Source organism: Somniosus microcephalus, chromosome 21 (genome assembly GCF_052327205.1).
Source record: "Somniosus microcephalus isolate GS21.2 chromosome 21, FLI_Smic_1.0, whole genome shotgun sequence".
NCBI classification, from domain to species: Eukaryota; Metazoa; Chordata; class Chondrichthyes; order Squaliformes; family Somniosidae; genus Somniosus; species Somniosus microcephalus.
Window position 1 is genome coordinate 2638947 of NC_141007.1, and position 17133 is coordinate 2656079.

Here is a 17133-nt window from a genome sequence, read left to right on the forward strand (position 1 = left end):
TTCCCCTTCTCTCTCTCTCTCTCTCTCTCTCTGTTGTTCAGCTAATGAAATGGGGATCATTTGTCGCACATTGCAATCTCACCTGGACCAGGCTCCCTGGCCATGTATTTAACTCAGAACTTATTGGGTGTCCTAACTTTCATATGTTTGGACTCTATGAATCGGCAACGCTTTGTCCTGTTTATACGCACAGAGAAAGAACTTTCCGCTGGCTTCTAAAGTGTTAAATAAACGGATGTGTGCTGTGTCCCGCCCATGGAGGTTCTTCCCCGAAGCTGAGGCTTGCAGGTTATATAGAGCGGTGCTCTGGGTTGCCGAGTTAGTTTGGGGCTGCTCTATCCAGGCTCCGTCAGTCAGACACTCGCTCACTCCTCACACTCTCTCTCTCTCGGTCTCCAGCCCCGACAATGCAGAAACTCAGCTGGCTGTTGATGGCCCCGCTCCTGGCCATGGTCACAGCAGCTCCCCGCTGCCCCACCGGCTGTCACTGTCTGGGGGACCTGCTCCATGTGGTCTGCGAGAACAGAGGACTGAAGAAGATCCCCAGGGTTCCCAACAAAGTCCGGCTCCTGAGTCTGCAGCAGAACAACTACCCCATCCTCCCCCGCAATGGATTCAGCTCCATGAAGAGCATCGTTTCCCTACATCTGCAGGATTGCCACATTCGAGAGATTTCGCCCAATGCTTTCCGCGGACTGAAGAAGCTGGTGTACCTTTACTTGTCCAGTAATGAAATTAATAACATCAGGCCGGGCGCCTTCCAGGATCTTTCACAATTAACCTACCTCTACCTGGATGACAACCGAATCAGCGAGCTGGCCAAAGGTCTTCTGACCCCGTTGAGGAGCTTGTTTCTCCTGCAGCTGTCCAACAACAGGATGAACTATATCAGACCGGGGACCTTCGCTGGGGCGAAGGAACTGAGATGGCTCCATCTGACTGGCAATGGCATGACGTCCATTCTGCCCGGCGCCCTGGATGATGTTGAGAATTTGGCAAACCTCTACCTGGACAAGAACAAGCTGACGACCTACCCGGCAGCGGCACTCAGCAAGCTGAGGGTGGTGGAGGAGCTAAAGCTTTCCTTCAACTCCATTCGAACCATCCCCGACAACGCATTCCGCTCATTCGGGAGATATGTGGAGCGCATCTGGCTCAGTAACATGGGGCTGGAGAGGGTAAGATGCACGGTTTTGCCGCTATCACTTCACTCCAGACGGTGAGAGAGTTTCCGTTGCACTGACACAGCGTGTCCCTTGGGTTCTGTAGGCTTCAGCACCCAACACTCAGCCTGGGGCGGCTGTGAAACTTGAAGCGCATTTCTGAATTTATTGACTAATGTCTTTTTTTTTAAAAAGGAGTAAAGCTGCCATTTTAGGGATTGAGGGGACCAGCCTATCAATTCTACTCACCGAAATCATTGAAATAAGTGAGTAATTGGATTTAGGTTGTGCTGTAGAACGAGAGGACACCCGATAGAGCAATAGGTAGTAGAATCAGAGAATGGGTACAGCAGGAAGGCCATTTGGCCCATCAAGCCCCTGCCGACTCTCAGCTAGTCCCACTCACCCGCCCTTTCCCCAGTTCAGCAATTTTTTTTCCTTCAGGTACTTATCCAACTCCCTTTTGAAAGCCATGATTGAGTCTGCCTCCCCCACTCTCTCGGGCAGCGCATTCCAGGTCCTCACCACTCACTGCATAAAAAAGTTTTTTCTTACGTTGCCTTTGGTTCTTCTGCCAATCACCTTAAATCTGTGTCCTCTGGTTCTCGATCCTTCCACCAATGGGAACAGTTTCTCTCTATCTACTCTGTCCAGACCCCTCATGATTTTGAACACCTCTATCAAATCTCCTCTCAATCTTCTCTGCTCCAAGGAGAACAACCCCAACTTCTCCAGTCTATCCACGTAACTGAAGTCCCTCATCCCTGGAATCATTCTCATAAATCTTTTCTGCACCTTCTCTAAGGCCTTCACATCCTTCCTAAAGTGCGGTGCCCAGAATTGGACACAATACTCCAGTTGGGGCCGAACCAGTGTTTTATACAGGTTCATCATAATTTCCTTGCTTTTGTACTCTCTGCCTCTATTCATGAAGCCCAGGATCCCGTAAGCCTTTTTAACTGCTTTCTCAACCTGCCCTGCCACCTTCAACGATTTGTGCACATATACCCCCAGGTCTCTGTTCATGCACCCCCTTTAGGATTGTACCCTTTAGTTTATATTTCCTCTCCTCATTCTTCTACCAAAATCTATCACTTCACACTTTTCTGTGTTAAATTTCATTTGCCACGTGTCCGCCCATTCCACCAGCCTGTCTATGTCCTCTTGAAGTCTATCACTCTCCTCCTCACTGTTCACTATAATTCCAAGTTTTGTGTCATCTGCAAATTTTGAAATTATGCCCTGTACACCCTCATCCAAGTCATTAATATATATCAGGAAAAGCAGTGGTCCTAGTACCAACCCCTGGGGAACACCACTGTGTACCTTCCTCCAGTCCGAAAAACAACCGTTCACCACTACTCTCTATTTCCTGTCACTTAGCCAATTCCGTATCCATGCTGCCACTGTCCCTTTTATTCCATGGGCTTCAACTTTGTTGGCAAGCCTATTATGTGGCACTTTGTCGAACGCCTTTTGGAAATCCATGTACATACGTCAACCGCATTACCCTCATCAACCCTCTCTGTTACCTCATCAAAAAACTCGATCAAGTTGGTTAAACATGATTTGCCTTTGACAAATCCATGCTGGCTTTCCTTAATTAATCCACCCCTATCCAAGTGACTGTTAATTTTGTCCCTGATTACTGTTTCTAAAAGCTTCCCCACTACCGAGGTTAAACTGACTGGCCTGTAGTTGCTGGGTTTATCTTTATGCCCTTTTTTGAACAAGGGTGTAACATTTCCAATTCTCCAGTCCTCTGGCATCACCCTCGTATCTAAGGAGGATTGGAAGATTATGGCCAGTACATCCACAATTTCTTCCTTCACTTCCCTCAGCATCCTAGGATGCATCCCATCTGCTCCTGGTGATTTTTCTACTTTAAGTACAGCCAGCCTTTCTAATACCTCTTTATCAATTTTTATCCTATCGTCTCCACTACCTCCTCCTTCACTATGTCTAAGGCAGCATTCTCTTCCTTGACAGATGCAAAGTAATCATTTAGTACCTCAGCCATACCCTCTGCCTCCATGCATAGGTCTCCTTTCTGGTCCCTAATCTGCCCCACACACTCCTCTTACTATTTATAAGCCTATAGAAGACTTTTGGATTACCTTTTACCTTGGCTGCCATTCTATTCTCATACCCTCTCTTTGCCCCTCTTAATGGCCCAGAAATTTGGGTCCCAACGCGTGAGTACGGACGGAGTACCCACGTGTGGACCCGATGGAAGTGCCGGTTTCTTGCATGCACTACGCATGCGCGGGAAACCGGCATTTCCGATCCTCTGAACGAAGGGGTTCAGAGGTCAAACGCGTGCACGCAGGAGTCTGCGCGTGCGCGTTGAACTTCCTCTTTTTTTACAGGTTTGCCCGTGCGCGAAGGCCTGCACTTTTTGCACATTTAAAAACCAGACGTAAGGACTTCATTTTAAAAGGTAAGTGGTCAAGTAATTAAAATTAGAACATTCTTTCCACAGGTTTATTATTTTTAAATACTTTACAGTAAGGTAAGTGTATTTTTAGCCCCGATATTTTATAAAAAATGTTTTTTCAAAAATTTAAATTATTGTTTAAAATAGTTATTTAATGTTATTTATAGTTGATTTAAATAGTGTGATGTTTTATTCAAATTTATTTTAAGGTTAAGTACTGTTTTGGGCGCCCGGAGTTTTCATGAGTTTGACAGTTCTTTCTGTCAAACTCATGAATGGACTTTTCCCTCCTCCGATTGGTTGCCCAGTGCTCACGTGATCCCAGCGGACGCATCGCACTAACTACGCCGCTGGGTCACGCAAGCACAGCGCGCCGGGAGCTGGAGCGGGCCACAGACCGGAAATCCACGCAGGCCCAGGCCTCAACGGCCAGCGCGCTAGGTAAGTGCAGGTCGGGGGCTTGCACCCGCGGGCAACCCCCGACACGAATTTCTGGGCCATTTTCTTTTTCACTTCTCCTCTGACATTTCTGTATATAGCCTGATTCTCAGATGTATTTGTAACCTGACAATTGTCATATGCACTCTTTCTCTGCTTCATCATATTCTCTATCCCTTTCGTCATCCAGGGAGCCCTGCCTTTAGTTGCCCTGCCTTTCCCCCTCGTGGGAATGTACCTCAACTGTACCTGAACTATTTTCTCTTTAAAGGCAGCCCATTGGGAGGAGATTAAATGGGTGGGTGGAGTCCATGATAGGGTGGAGTGTACATGGGCTGTGGGAGGAGATTAAATGGGTGGGTAGAGTCTGTGATAGGGGCGAGTGTACATGGGCTGTGGGAGGAGATTAAATGGGTGGGTAGAGTCTGTGATAGGGGAGAGTGTACATGGGCTGTGGGAGGAGATTAAATGGGTGGGTGGAGTCTGTGATGGGGCGAGTGTACATGGGCTGTGGGAGGGGATTAAATGTGTGGGTAGAGTCTGTGATAGGGGAGAGTGTACATGGGCTGTGGGAGGAGATTAAATGGGTGGGTAGTGTCTGTGATAGGGGAGAGTGTACATGGGCTGTGGGAGGGGATTAAATGGGTGGGTAGAGTCCGTGATAGGGGAGAGTGTACATGGGCTGTGGGAAGGGATTAAATGTGTGGGTAGAGTCTGTGATAGGGGAGAGTGTACATGGGCTGGGGGAGGAGATTAAATGGGTGGGGACCGTCCATGATAGGGGAGAGTGTACATGGGCTGTAACGGAGAGGCTTGTTGAGCTTAATGGATGTTTCTAGTTTCATTTATTCGGTTGACAGGCTGTGGTATCTCTGACAGGCTGTTCTGACGAAAGGTCTTCGACCTGAAACGTTAACTATGTTTCTCTCTCCACGGATGTTGCCTGGCCTGCTGAGTTTTTCCAGCGTTTTCTGTGGTATCTCTGCTGTGTTTTGCAAAGCAAACCATCTTCATTTGCAATCTTAGCTTCTGTTTGGAAAATTAAATAAAATTAAATAAAAAGTGTAAGTTTGTAGCAGCAAGAACAGTGACAGCACCATCACCAGTTGTGTTCTCCACCATGTTCTTTGCCAAACATGATCATTGTCCCAGAGTGTATGGCATGGGTTAATCAATGTCCCAGAGTGTATGGCATGGGTTAATCAATGTCCCAGAGTGTATGGCATGGGTTAATCAATGTCCCAGAGTGTATGGCATGGGTTAATCAATGTCCCAGAATGTATGGCATGGGTTAATCAATGTCCCAGAGTGTATGGCATGGGTTAATCAATGTCCCAGAGTGTATGGCATGGGTTAATCAATGTCCCAGAGTGCATGGCATGGACTGATCAATGTCCCAGAGTGTATGGCATGGGTTAATCAATGTCCCAGAATGTATGGCATGGGTTAATCAATGTCCCAGAGTGTATGGCATGGGTTAATCAATGTCCCAGAGTGTATGGCATGGGTTAATCAATGTCCCAGAGTGTATGGCATGGGTTAATCAATGTCCCAGAGTGCCTGGCATGGGTTAATCAATGTCCCAGAGTGTATGGCATGGGTTAATCAATGTCCCAGAATGTATGGCATGGGTTAATCAATGTCCCAGAGTGTATGGCATGGGTTAATCAATGTCCCAGAGTGTATGGCATGGGTTAATCAATGTCCCAGAGTGCCTGGCATGGGTTAATCAATGTCCCAGAGTGTATGGCATGGGTTAATCAATGTCCCAGAGTGTATGGCATGGGTTAATCAATGTCCCAGAGTGTATGGCATGGGTTAATCAATGTCCCAGAGTGTATGGCATGGGTTAATCAATGTCCCAGAGTGCATGGCATGGACTGATCAATGTCCCAGAGTGCATGGCATGGACTGATCAATGTCCCAGAGTGCATGGCATGGACTGATCAATGTCCCAGAGTGTATGGCATGGGTTAATCAATGTCCCAGAATGTATGGCATGGGTTAATCAATGTCCCAGAGTGTATGGCATGGGTTAATCAATGTCCCAGAGTGTATGGCATGGGTTAATCAATGTCCCAGAGTGCCTGGCATGGGTTAATCAATGTCCCAGAGTGTATGGCATGGGTTAATCAATGTCCCAGAGTGTATGGCATGGGTTAATCAATGTCCCAGAGTGTATGGCATGGGTTAATCAATGTCCCAGAGTGTATGGCATGGGTTAATCAATGTCCCAGAGTGCATGGCATGGACTGATCAATGTCCCAGAGTGCATGGCATGGACTGATCAATGTCCCAGAGTGCATGGCATGGACTGATCAATGTCCCAGAGTGTATGGCATGGGTTAATCAATGTCCCAGTGTGTATGGCATGGGTTAATCAATGTCCCAGAGTGTATGGCATGGGTTAATCAATGTCCCAGAGTGTATGGCATGGACTGATCAATGTCCCAGAGTGTATGGCATGGGTTAATCAATGTCCCAGAGTGTATGGCATGGGTTAATAAATGTCCCAGAGTGTATGGCATGGGTTAATCAATGTCCCAGAGTGTATGGCATGGACTGATCAATGTCCCAGAGTGTATGGCATGGGTTAATCAATGTCCCAGAGTGTATGGCATGGGTTAATAAATGTCCCAGAGTGTATGGCATGGGTTAATCAATGTCCCAGAGTGTATGGCATGGGTTAATCAATGTCCCAGAGTGTATGGCATGGGTTAATAAATGTCCCAGAGTGTATGGCATGGGTTAATAAATGTCCCAGAGTGTATGGCATGGACTGATCAATGTCCCAGAGTGTATGGCATGGACTGATCAATGTCCCAGAGTGTATGGCATGGGTTAATCAATGTCCCAGAGTGTATGGCATGGGTTAATCAATGTCCCAGAGTGTATGGCATGGGTTAATAAATGTCCCAGAGTGTATGGCATGGGTTAATAAATGTCCCAGAGTGTATGGCATGGACTGATCAATGTCCCAGAGTGTATGGCATGGACTGATCAATGTCCCAGAGTGTATGGCATGGGTTAATCAATGTCCCAGAGTGTATGGCATGGGTTAATCAATGTCCCAGAGTGTATGGCATGGGTTGATGCCCCTCTAAAGAATTCACCTAAACCTCCTGGTACACAGACAGCTGAGTCAGGACTCACCGAAATGTTTTGGTAAATGTATGCTGCGATACTAAGCCATACAGACTAGACTGTCCCAAGTTTAGTGCCTGGTTTTTGCTGAGTTAGTGGTTTTCAGATAGCACAATGGTTGTGGTGCTGCCATCGGCCTCAGTGCCTGGGATAGGGAAGTGGGGTGCGGGGGTGGGGGAGGTGGAATCACCAGCTGGGCCTCCTGCTCCTGGTCACCATCAAGTGGATGTGGATGTGTTTATGTGTGAACAGGATGATGTTTAGCTGTAATGCAGACCACGGTCAAATAGCCTGCCATCTGGGCTCATGCATGAAGTTGGTTGCTTGGTGGGTTTCTGGAGGTCTGGTAGAGCTGACCCCAGCAAGAGTCAGTCCCTTTAGAACAGGGAAGAAAACTGACCCTTAAAAGGAGACAGTGATTTCCCAGTAGAGAAAAGAAAAGATTTGCATTTATATAGCACCTTTCATGAGCTCAGGACTTCAGTTGCAGCTGATGAAGTACTGTTGGAGTGGAGTCACTGTTGTAATGTAGGAAACGCAGCAGGAAATTTGCACACAGCAAGCTCCCACAAACAGCAACGTGATAAATGACCAGACAATCTGTTCTTAGTGATGTTGGTTGAGGGATAAATATTGGCCAGGCCACCGGGGAGAACTCCCCTGCTCTTCTTCCAATAGTGCCGTGGGATCTTTTATGTCCACCTGAGCGAGCAGACAGGGAGGGAGAAATAGTCCACTCTGAAGAGCCAATTGACATCCACCAGGCTGGACACTCAGAATAGCAAAACTGCTCCACTGTGAACTGCCAATATTTTTCTCCTAATTTATCATAACTGTTTCAAAATAAACTAAACAGACAAACATTTCTTCGAACCCAGAGAAGGGTCTTTCAGGAGACTGCAAAGATTATAGTACCCCTCTAAACACACGCCACAAGCCCAGCTCTATGCAGCTTCACTCATGTCCACTGGGGTCTACAACAAGTGGGCCATTGACTGGTGCGGGCTCCTGAAAGAAAGACCACATTCAGCCGTGTTTCTCTATGAGGTGGTGGATGTGTGGTGCCAGGCACAGTCGTGGAGTTTATTTGAAGTATTCTGTGTTTACGATAGCACGCAAGCACGACTTGCTCTGTGAATGGAATTAACACTGCTCCAGACTACATTCAGACTGAGTTCAGTCCACGTCGAGAGGCCAAGGCCTGCTTCCTACCCGTCATTTTCCACCCATTTTAGTGAGTGGGTGTACAGACAAGTGCAAAAGCAGCAAACTCCATCTCATGTGTCTAGGAATGCAGTTTTACTGCCACGTTTGCATCAATGAGACATGGTTTCAGACATGCATTGGTGCAAATGTGGCAGTGTGACAGGAAGATACCGAATGCAGTAATGTTCTGAGCTGTGAGTACCCCTCCAAGAAGTTGTATCACAATTGGTTCAAGTTCACACCAAGTGCAGTATAACTGCAGTCTACAAGAATGTGACTAACCAACTAAATGCGACTAAAGAGGACAATTCTCCAACATTTCCAGGTAATATACTGAAGAGAGAAAGGGAAACCAACTCATCTTTTTACTACTTACGGGCAGTTAACTTCACTACATTTCAGCCAGCCCATCAAAATTTACTCTCTCCTCCATTTCTTTTTAATTACCCCTCCTCCAACACATAGGAACTGCTAGATGAAAAAAGGCCACGGTTTATCTAGTTCCCCTTCTACCATCCACACCATTCTGACTTGGAAGTATATCGCTGTTCCTTCATTATCACTGGGTCAAAATCCTGGAACTTCCTCCCTAACAGCACTGTGGGAGCACCTTCACCACACGGACTGCAGCGGTTCAAGAAGGCAGCTCACCACCACCTGGGGATGGGCAACAAATGCCGGCCTTCGTAGCGACGTCCACATCCCGAGAATGAATTTTTAAAATCCTGGTAGTCACGTGATACAATGACAATGGAGTTGTTGCTTAATCACAGCAATCAATCTCTATCAATTAGTCTACAACAGACCCAGACATGACACAAGGAAAACCCCAGCGGTGGAGAGCTTTGGGAATTATAGGTCCAGAAGCGTTGACTCTTTTGGCCAGAGTACCAGTCCGTGGGCTCCAGTTTCCCTTTGATAACTTGCCCAAATGGCCATCCTTCAAGCATGAGCCGAGACAGTGAATGTGGGGAGGGCACCACAAGTAAACTTGATGTACACACATAGAGAGAAACATAGAAACATAGAAGATAGGAGCAGGAGTAGGCCATTCGGCCCCTCGAGCCTGCTCCGCCATTCAATGAGATCATGGCTGATCATCCAAATTCAGTACCCTGTCTCTGCTTTCTCCCCATATCCCTCGATCCCTTTAGCCTTAAGAAATATATCTAACTCCTTCTTGAATGTATTTAATGAATTGGCCTCAACTGCCTTGTGTGGTAGAGAATTCCACAGGTTCACCACTCTCTGGATGAAGAAATTCCTCCTCATCTCTGTCCTAAATGGCTTACCCCTTATCTTTAGACTGTGACCCCTGGTCCTGGACTCCCCCGCCATCGGGAACATCCTTCCTGCATCTAGTCTGCCTAGTCCTGTTAGAATTTTATAAGTTTCAATGAGATCCCCTCTCATTCTTCTAAACTCCAGCGAGTATAAGCCCAATCGACCCAATCTCTCCTCATACGTCATTCCTGCCATCCCAGGTATCAGTCTGGTGAATCTTCGCTGCACTCCCTCCATGGCAAGAACATCCTTCCTCAGGTAAGGCGACCAAAATGGCACACAATACTCAAGGTGTGGTCTCACCAAGGCCCTGTACAACTGCAGCAAGACATCCTTGTTCCTGTACTCGAATCCTCTCGCTACGAAGGCCAACATACCATTTGCCTTCTTAACCGCCTGCTGCACCTGCATGCTTACCTTCAGCGACTGGTGCACAAGGACACCCAGGTCTCGTTGCACTTCCCCTTCTCCCAATCTATTGCCATTCAGATAATAATCTGCCTTCCTGTTTTTGCCACCAAAGTGGATAACCTCGCATTTATCCACATTATACTGCATCTGCCATGCATCTGCCCAATCACCCAATCTGTCCAAATCATACTGGAGTTTCTCAGCATCCTCCTCACAGCACACACGCCCACCCAGCTTTGTGTCATCTGCAAACTTGGAGATATTACATCTAGTTCCCTCGTCTAGATCATTAATATATATTGTGAATAGCTGGGGTCCTAGCACCGATCCCTGCGGTACCCCACTAGTCACTGCCTGCCACTCGGAAAAAGACCCGTTTATTCCAACTCTTTGCTTCCTGTCTGCCAGCCAGTTCTCTATCCAAGTCAGTACCTTGCCCCCAATCCCATGTGCTTTAACTTTACATGCTAATCTCTTATGCGGGACCTTATCGAAAGCCTTCTGAAAGTCCAAATACACCACATCCACTGGTTCTCCCTTATCTATTCTACCAGTTAGATACTCAAAAAATTCCAGTAGATTAGTCAAGCACGATTTACCTTTTGTAAATCCATGTTGACTTTGTCCGATCCTGTCACTGTTTTCCAAGTGCTCTGCTATTACATCTTTTATAATGGGCTCTAGCATTTTCCCCACTACCGACGTCAGGTATATAATTCCCCTAGGATGTAGATTATCAGGCCCTGGGGATTTATCGGCCTTCAATCCCGTCAATTTCCCTAACACCATTTCCCTACAAATACTGATTTAATTCAATTCCTCCCTCTCATTAGACCCTATGTTCCCCAACATCTCTACGAGTTTATTTGTGTCATCCTTTGTGAAGACAGAACCAAAGTATATATTTAATTGGTCTGCCATTTCTTTGTTCCCCATTATAAATTCCCCTGATTCTGACTGCAAAGGACCTACGCTTGACTTCACCAATCTTTTTCTCCTCACATATCTATAGAAGCTTTTACAGTCAGTTTTTATGTTCCCTGAAAGCTTACTCTCATATTCTATTTTCCCCCTCTTAATTAATCCCTTTGTCCTCCTTTGCTGAATCCTGAACTGCTCCCAATCCTCAGGTTTGCTGTTTTTTCTGGCCAATTTATATGTCCTCTCCTTGGATCTTATGCTAGCCCTAATTTCCCTTGTTAGCCACAGTTGAGTCACCTTTTTTTTTATTTTAATGCCAAACAGGGATGAACAAATTCTGTAGTTCATCGATGCGATCTTTAAATGTTTGCCATTGCCTATCCACCGTCAACCCTTTAAGTAACATTCCCCAATCCATCCTACCCAACTCGCGCCTCATACCATCGTAGTTTCCTTTATTTAAATTCAGGACCCTACTCTCCGAGTCAAATAATCTCCATCTTAATGAAGAATTCTATCATATTATGATCGCTCCGCCCCAAGGGGCCTCGCACAACAAGATTGCTAATTAATCCTTTCTCATTACATAATACCCAGTCTAAGATGGCCTGATCTCTAGTTGGTTCCTCGACATATTGGTCCAGGAAATCATTCCGTATACACTCCAGGAATTCCTCCTCCACAGTATTGTTACTAATTTGGTTAGCCCAATCTGTATGTAGATTAAAGTCACCCATGATAACTGCTGTGCCCTTATTGCACGCATCTCTAATTTCCCGTTTAATGCCATCCCCAACCTCAGCATTACTGTTTGGGGGCTGTATACCACTCCCACTAACGTTTTCTGCCCCTTGGTATTTCTCATATTCAGATATTTTGCCCTTCCCTGGCCCAATGCACTGAGGCCAAGTTTCTAACAGCCCCCACCATCACCATTCTGCCAGAGATCAGGTAACTCAGCACGGGCTGGGAGATGACCCTGGAATTTTTTTGGTCTACCTGCTCGGCAGCCTAGTGGCTCCGGTAATCTTGGACCAGCGATCCAGAGGTCAGGCATTCAAATCCTGCCATGGCTAGCTGTGAAATTGGATTCAATAAATCTGGTATTTTGTGGGCTGGTGTCAGTAAAGTGACCATGAAGCTGTTGGATTGGTGTAAAAACCCAACTGGTTCACCGAGGTCCTTCAGAGAAGGGAACCTGACACCCCTATCCAGTCTGGCCTTCTTGTGCCTCCAGTCCCACTTTGTGGTTGGTTCTTAATGCCCTATGATGTGGACACCAGGAAGTCGGGCAGCACCTCTGACAGTGGAGTATGGACTCAAGTCTCTGGCATGGGATTTGAACCTGTGACCCTCTGACTCAGGGGCAAGAGTGCAATCAACTGAGCCACAGCCGGCACCACAACCGTCTGATATTCACTGAGCCACAGCCGGCACCACAACCGTCTGATATTCACTGAGCCACAGCCGGCACCACAACCGTCTGATATTCACTGAGCCACAGCCGGCACCACAACCGTCTGATATTCACTGAGCCACAGCCGGCACCACAACCGTCTGATATTCACTGAGCCACAGCCGGCACCACAACCGTCTGATATTCACTGAGCCACAGCCGGCACCACAACCGTCTGATATTCACGGGTTTCATCATTCTGTAAAGCCAGTGTTTCTCAAGATCACTCCACAGTGAGAAGCACGAATCCTAGGGAATTTTCCTTTGCTTGACGCCAAGCACATGGAGGTCAACTGCAGTCGTTGCTGCTGATCTGGCAGCAATCAGCTAACATCAGCATTTTTATTCCTTACTTTCTTCCCCTCGTCCCACCTGGTTTCCTTCCCTGTTCTGGCCTTGCTGAGTTAGGCACCTCCTGTTCCATGCGGTTAGGTGGGCAACCAGCTCCCACTTTTGAATAGATTGCTGGGGGCTGGGGGATGGCTTGTTTGGCACACAGCATCAGCCTGGCAATGGACTGCCTCCATACAGTAGCCGAGATAGGGAACTCGGCAGAGTTCGGATTCGACCCTGCACCTCTCCCTCTCTGCCTATCCTAGGGGCAGGCCGGTCAAAACTTTCAAAGGTATTCTAATTGTTGAAGGAATTTAATTTGGTTTTGTAATAAAGACCAAGATGGAATTCCAGTGGAAATTTCCACTTGTGTAGCCGTGGAAAAAACCCAGGCCAATTTCCACATGAGTATCCTGTACAAACAAGTCCCAGCCGACTGCTGCTCCAGTGTCCGCGGCTTCACACTGAAGGGCAAGTTTTATAGCTCCGGTGTTATAATATAGTCAGTGATCGCAGGCGGCGATTGCAGCCAAGACTGAAAACAGACAGGAAAATTGTTTTCAGATTTCCAGGCTCAAGTTTTGCCAAACTGAAGCTTGAAGACAGAAGAGTCACTGAGGTCTTTAGCTTAACCCTTTGTATGCTGAACTTCATTCCACCTACCAACCAGCCAGACCCACGCACACTATTTCACGCTCTCTCACCTGAAGATGCTGGGGGGACAGTTGTACAGGTGCTGGGATTCTCATGTATCTTATCAACGTGGCCATTCTTTTTGTGCGAGTCCAGACAGGGGGTGCTGGTAGGCTATTCAACTACAGTGGGCTCCACAGCTGAACCTTTTCACTCAACACCCACACTTCCCTGAGTAATGGGCCAGAGTTGGAGCCCCGGCTGCTCTTTTCTCCTCCCTAGCTCAGACGTGGAGACCAATTGGAGGTCAACTACTTCCCTGGTTCAAATCAGCTCACACAGCGCAAACCAGGGCTAAAACTGCCAGCCTGCTGGCGTGTGTGACTCAGTACCAGGCCAGCATTGCAGTTACTCCCTGAGCTTTGGTCAGAACCTTAAAGAAAAATCAAGAATATTGCTAGTTTAGAAATTGTAACTTTTTGATCAACATAGCTTGTCAGTTTTCCCACACCAACCTCTGTAATGGGTGGTAGGCCCGGCACTCGTAATCCAGGTCAAATTTCACCATGGCAAGTTGTGAAAGGGAATTCTACAAGTCTGATCATTTGGAGCAGAGAATAATGAAAACTGCCGGATTGTCATTAAAACCCAACTGGTTCACCAACGTCCTTCAGAGGAGAAAACCTACCAACCCTCTCCATACCTGGTCTGACCCACACGTGGCTCTCACTCTCTTAACACCCTCATTGTAACAAAGGATGGGCAATAAATGTCATTTAAAAAGCCCCAACTGGTACCATTGCCTCCTCCTCCTACTGGGATTCCGGGAGTGTCAGAGTCACAGTCTAACCGGACTTCCATCAGCTGATGGAGGCTGGGATCTCTCCATTCCCATGACCCCCTCAAATCTCGGTGGCTGCGAAGTACTCCGCCTAGTGACCTGGCAAAGAACAAAAACTCAAGCCCCCCATAGGGGATTCTAAATCAAAACTTCTAACCGTCAACTGAACATTGAGGTTTGTTTGTAATAATAATCATATGCACCGTGAACACTTGAGACATTTCAGTCAGTTTTGGTGCTGATGATAGTTGTCAGAACGGATAGCAGCCCTTTGGTGTCTAGTGGTATAGCAGGGATGACATGGCAAAGTCTACTGAGTGAATGATTTACTTCCTATCAGGAATTCCTGCACTCACTGGGTCGAGCGTAACAATGGCTGAGAATGAATTACAATCCTGCAATCCACTCGAGAGATCCTGCTGATGTCATAACTGACCAGATTGAAGGCAGAGAGGACCACGGTGTTCAGTGGCACTCAGAATAAGGCATCAGGCCATTTGCAGCCTCGTGACCTGCTCATCAGTGGCCCTCAGCAGCCTTGCTGCTCCATGTATTTCTGTGCCTCCACTCCTGACCTGCTGACCAGGTTGGGACTCGGTGCTTGTTCCCTCTCCAAAAGGTGGCAAGGGAGGCAGAGTTTTCCCAGACTCCGTAGAGGAAGTGAAGTGGCCCTGTTCAAATAGAACATCTTAATGGGATTATTGGTTCTTCTTTTCCTCTCCCTTGCTATTGTGAAAGCCTGGACTTCGCTTGGCATCTGCCCACTGTGAGATGACAGAAATCAGGAGCTCACCGTTTGTGGGAAATCAGGCACAGACCCATGTCCTACTACTGTGTGTCGGTGTGCTGCAGAAATCTGAGACTGGTCCTCAGGCAAGACACGGGTTGGGCTCTTGACAAACTATTAGTCACCCTGCCGTGAATTTTTACTAACAGCCCCCATATGACTTAGAGTATGTAATAGGGGGTAGATCTTCCTCTGCCCAGTGCCACCACCTCAGCTTTGGTCTTCACATGGCCTTTACTCATCCATGCTGAATCCTATACCATACAACACATGTCATTCGCATCACTATCTTCTCACCATCACACACGACAATACAGTCTGGTCAATTCCTCACCACTTCATCATTAATCATTCTGTCAACATAAAGCTATAATTTTAACACAAAACACGTGCCCCTCCCTATTCTCAGAGGAGTATTCCATTAACGAGGTCAAAGCTTCCACCTCAGCTTTGCCCCAACCTTATCTGTTCAATTTATGACATCATACATTGGAAAAGACCAAGTGTAAAAGGGTAATAATATAACTTTGGCAATCAAAGCCAAGGTGATTATTGTGAACTTAATCCTTATTACGGTCGCCAAGTCTGGTTGAAACGTATTCCAGGGGGGTTTCATCACATGACATCCTGCCTCCAAGTGCCCCGCACCCACCATTGGTTGCCCGATTAATCAGTCAATAATGGCAGCTACAATAGCCACAATCCTCTGCGCTCCAGGAACCACTCTATCCATCGCATGGTTTTACATAGAAACATAGAAGATAGGAGCAGGAGTAGGCCATTCGGCCCTTCAAGCCTGCTCCGCCATTCAATGAGATCATGGCTGATCATTCAAATTCAGTACCCTGTCCCTGCCTTCTCCCCATATCCCTTGATCCCTTTAGCCTTAAGAAATATATCCAACTCTTTTTTGAATATATTTAATGAACTGGCCTCCACCACCCTCTGTGGCAGAGAATTCCACAGGTTCACCACTCTCTGGGTGAAGAAATTCCTCCTCATCTCAGTCCTAAATGGCTTACCCCTTATCCTTAGACTATGACCCCTGGTTCTGGACTCCCCGGCCATCATAAACATCCTACCTGCATCTAGTCTGTCCAGGCCTGACAGAATTTTATAAGTTTCGATGAGATCCCCTCTCAATCTTCTAAACTCCAGTGAGTATAAGCCCAATCGACACAATCTCTCCTCATACCAGAGCACACATGTGCCTGGGCCAGACTGCATCATGGGTTGCTGTTGGCCGCGAGCGGAACAGGAGCAGCAAATGTCCCTTTGACTTTTCTCCAGGGTTGCTCGCAGGAGTGTCCGGGAAATTAATCTTTAATTCCGGGAGACTCCCGGACAATCCGGAAGATTTAGTGCTCCATAGTAGAGTTTGCTTGTCCAGTCGCACCATTGCTCTCAACCCTTGGTAGCCCTTTTCTGTCTCAATGCCTTAAACACCAGGTCCGAAACAGACTTAATTTTATTGTATCAATCGTAGTTTTGCCATTTGATTGACTTTAAAAAATGCTCTTTGGAGACAATTTATTACCAATCAAAACCCATTTTGTTGAAAATGAACAAAAACTGCTGGAAATGTACAGCATGTCTAGCCGTATCTGGAAAGAACAGAGACAGGGTAATATTCCACTAATAAAGCTTTCTGATGTTTCAATAATTTATAACTGTAATATTAGTGTTCAAGGTGAAAGCTTGCAAAAGTGATTGGAGAAGACAGACTGCCATTTCTCTGGCGATACCAGCAGTCTAAGGGTTAAAACTATTCTGTTGGATTGTTGATTCTGAAACTATTTTATACAATGTATATTATATAAAGAAATTGTAGAAGTGAAGCAAGTCTAACTAAACTGTTCTGTTTAGTTTTCAGATGAAGCGTTCAGTGGTGTCACTGCCCTCTCAGCTCTCCACTTGAATGACAACAAATTAGAGACTCTGCCTCAAAGCCTCATCCTGACCAAAATGAGGAACATGACCCTCTCCAACAACCCCTGGCAGTGCACCTGCTCACTCGCTGCAGTACGAAGGTACAGTATTCACCCAGCCCAGATCCAAACCCCTCCTCCCTTTATTGAA

General features: G+C 46.7%; 2 protein-coding genes across 2 annotated transcripts in view; one reads left to right on the top strand and one right to left on the bottom strand.

Annotated features, from left to right (window-relative positions):
* The window catches only part of acsf2 (acyl-CoA synthetase family member 2), a 325180-nt gene that overhangs the window by 156710 nt on the left and 151337 nt on the right, over positions 1 to 17133 (bottom strand). The window lies entirely within an intron of this gene.
* chad (chondroadherin) overlaps positions 351 to 17133 on the top strand; it is a 26537-nt gene continuing 9754 nt past the window's right edge. The window contains exons 1-2 of the mRNA XM_085963195.1: positions 351 to 1178; positions 16921 to 17084. Of these exons, the coding sequence (XP_085819321.1) occupies positions 408 to 1178; positions 16921 to 17084 (935 nt within the window). The 5' untranslated portion in view covers positions 351 to 407. The remainder of the gene's footprint in view (positions 1179 to 16920; positions 17085 to 17133) is intronic.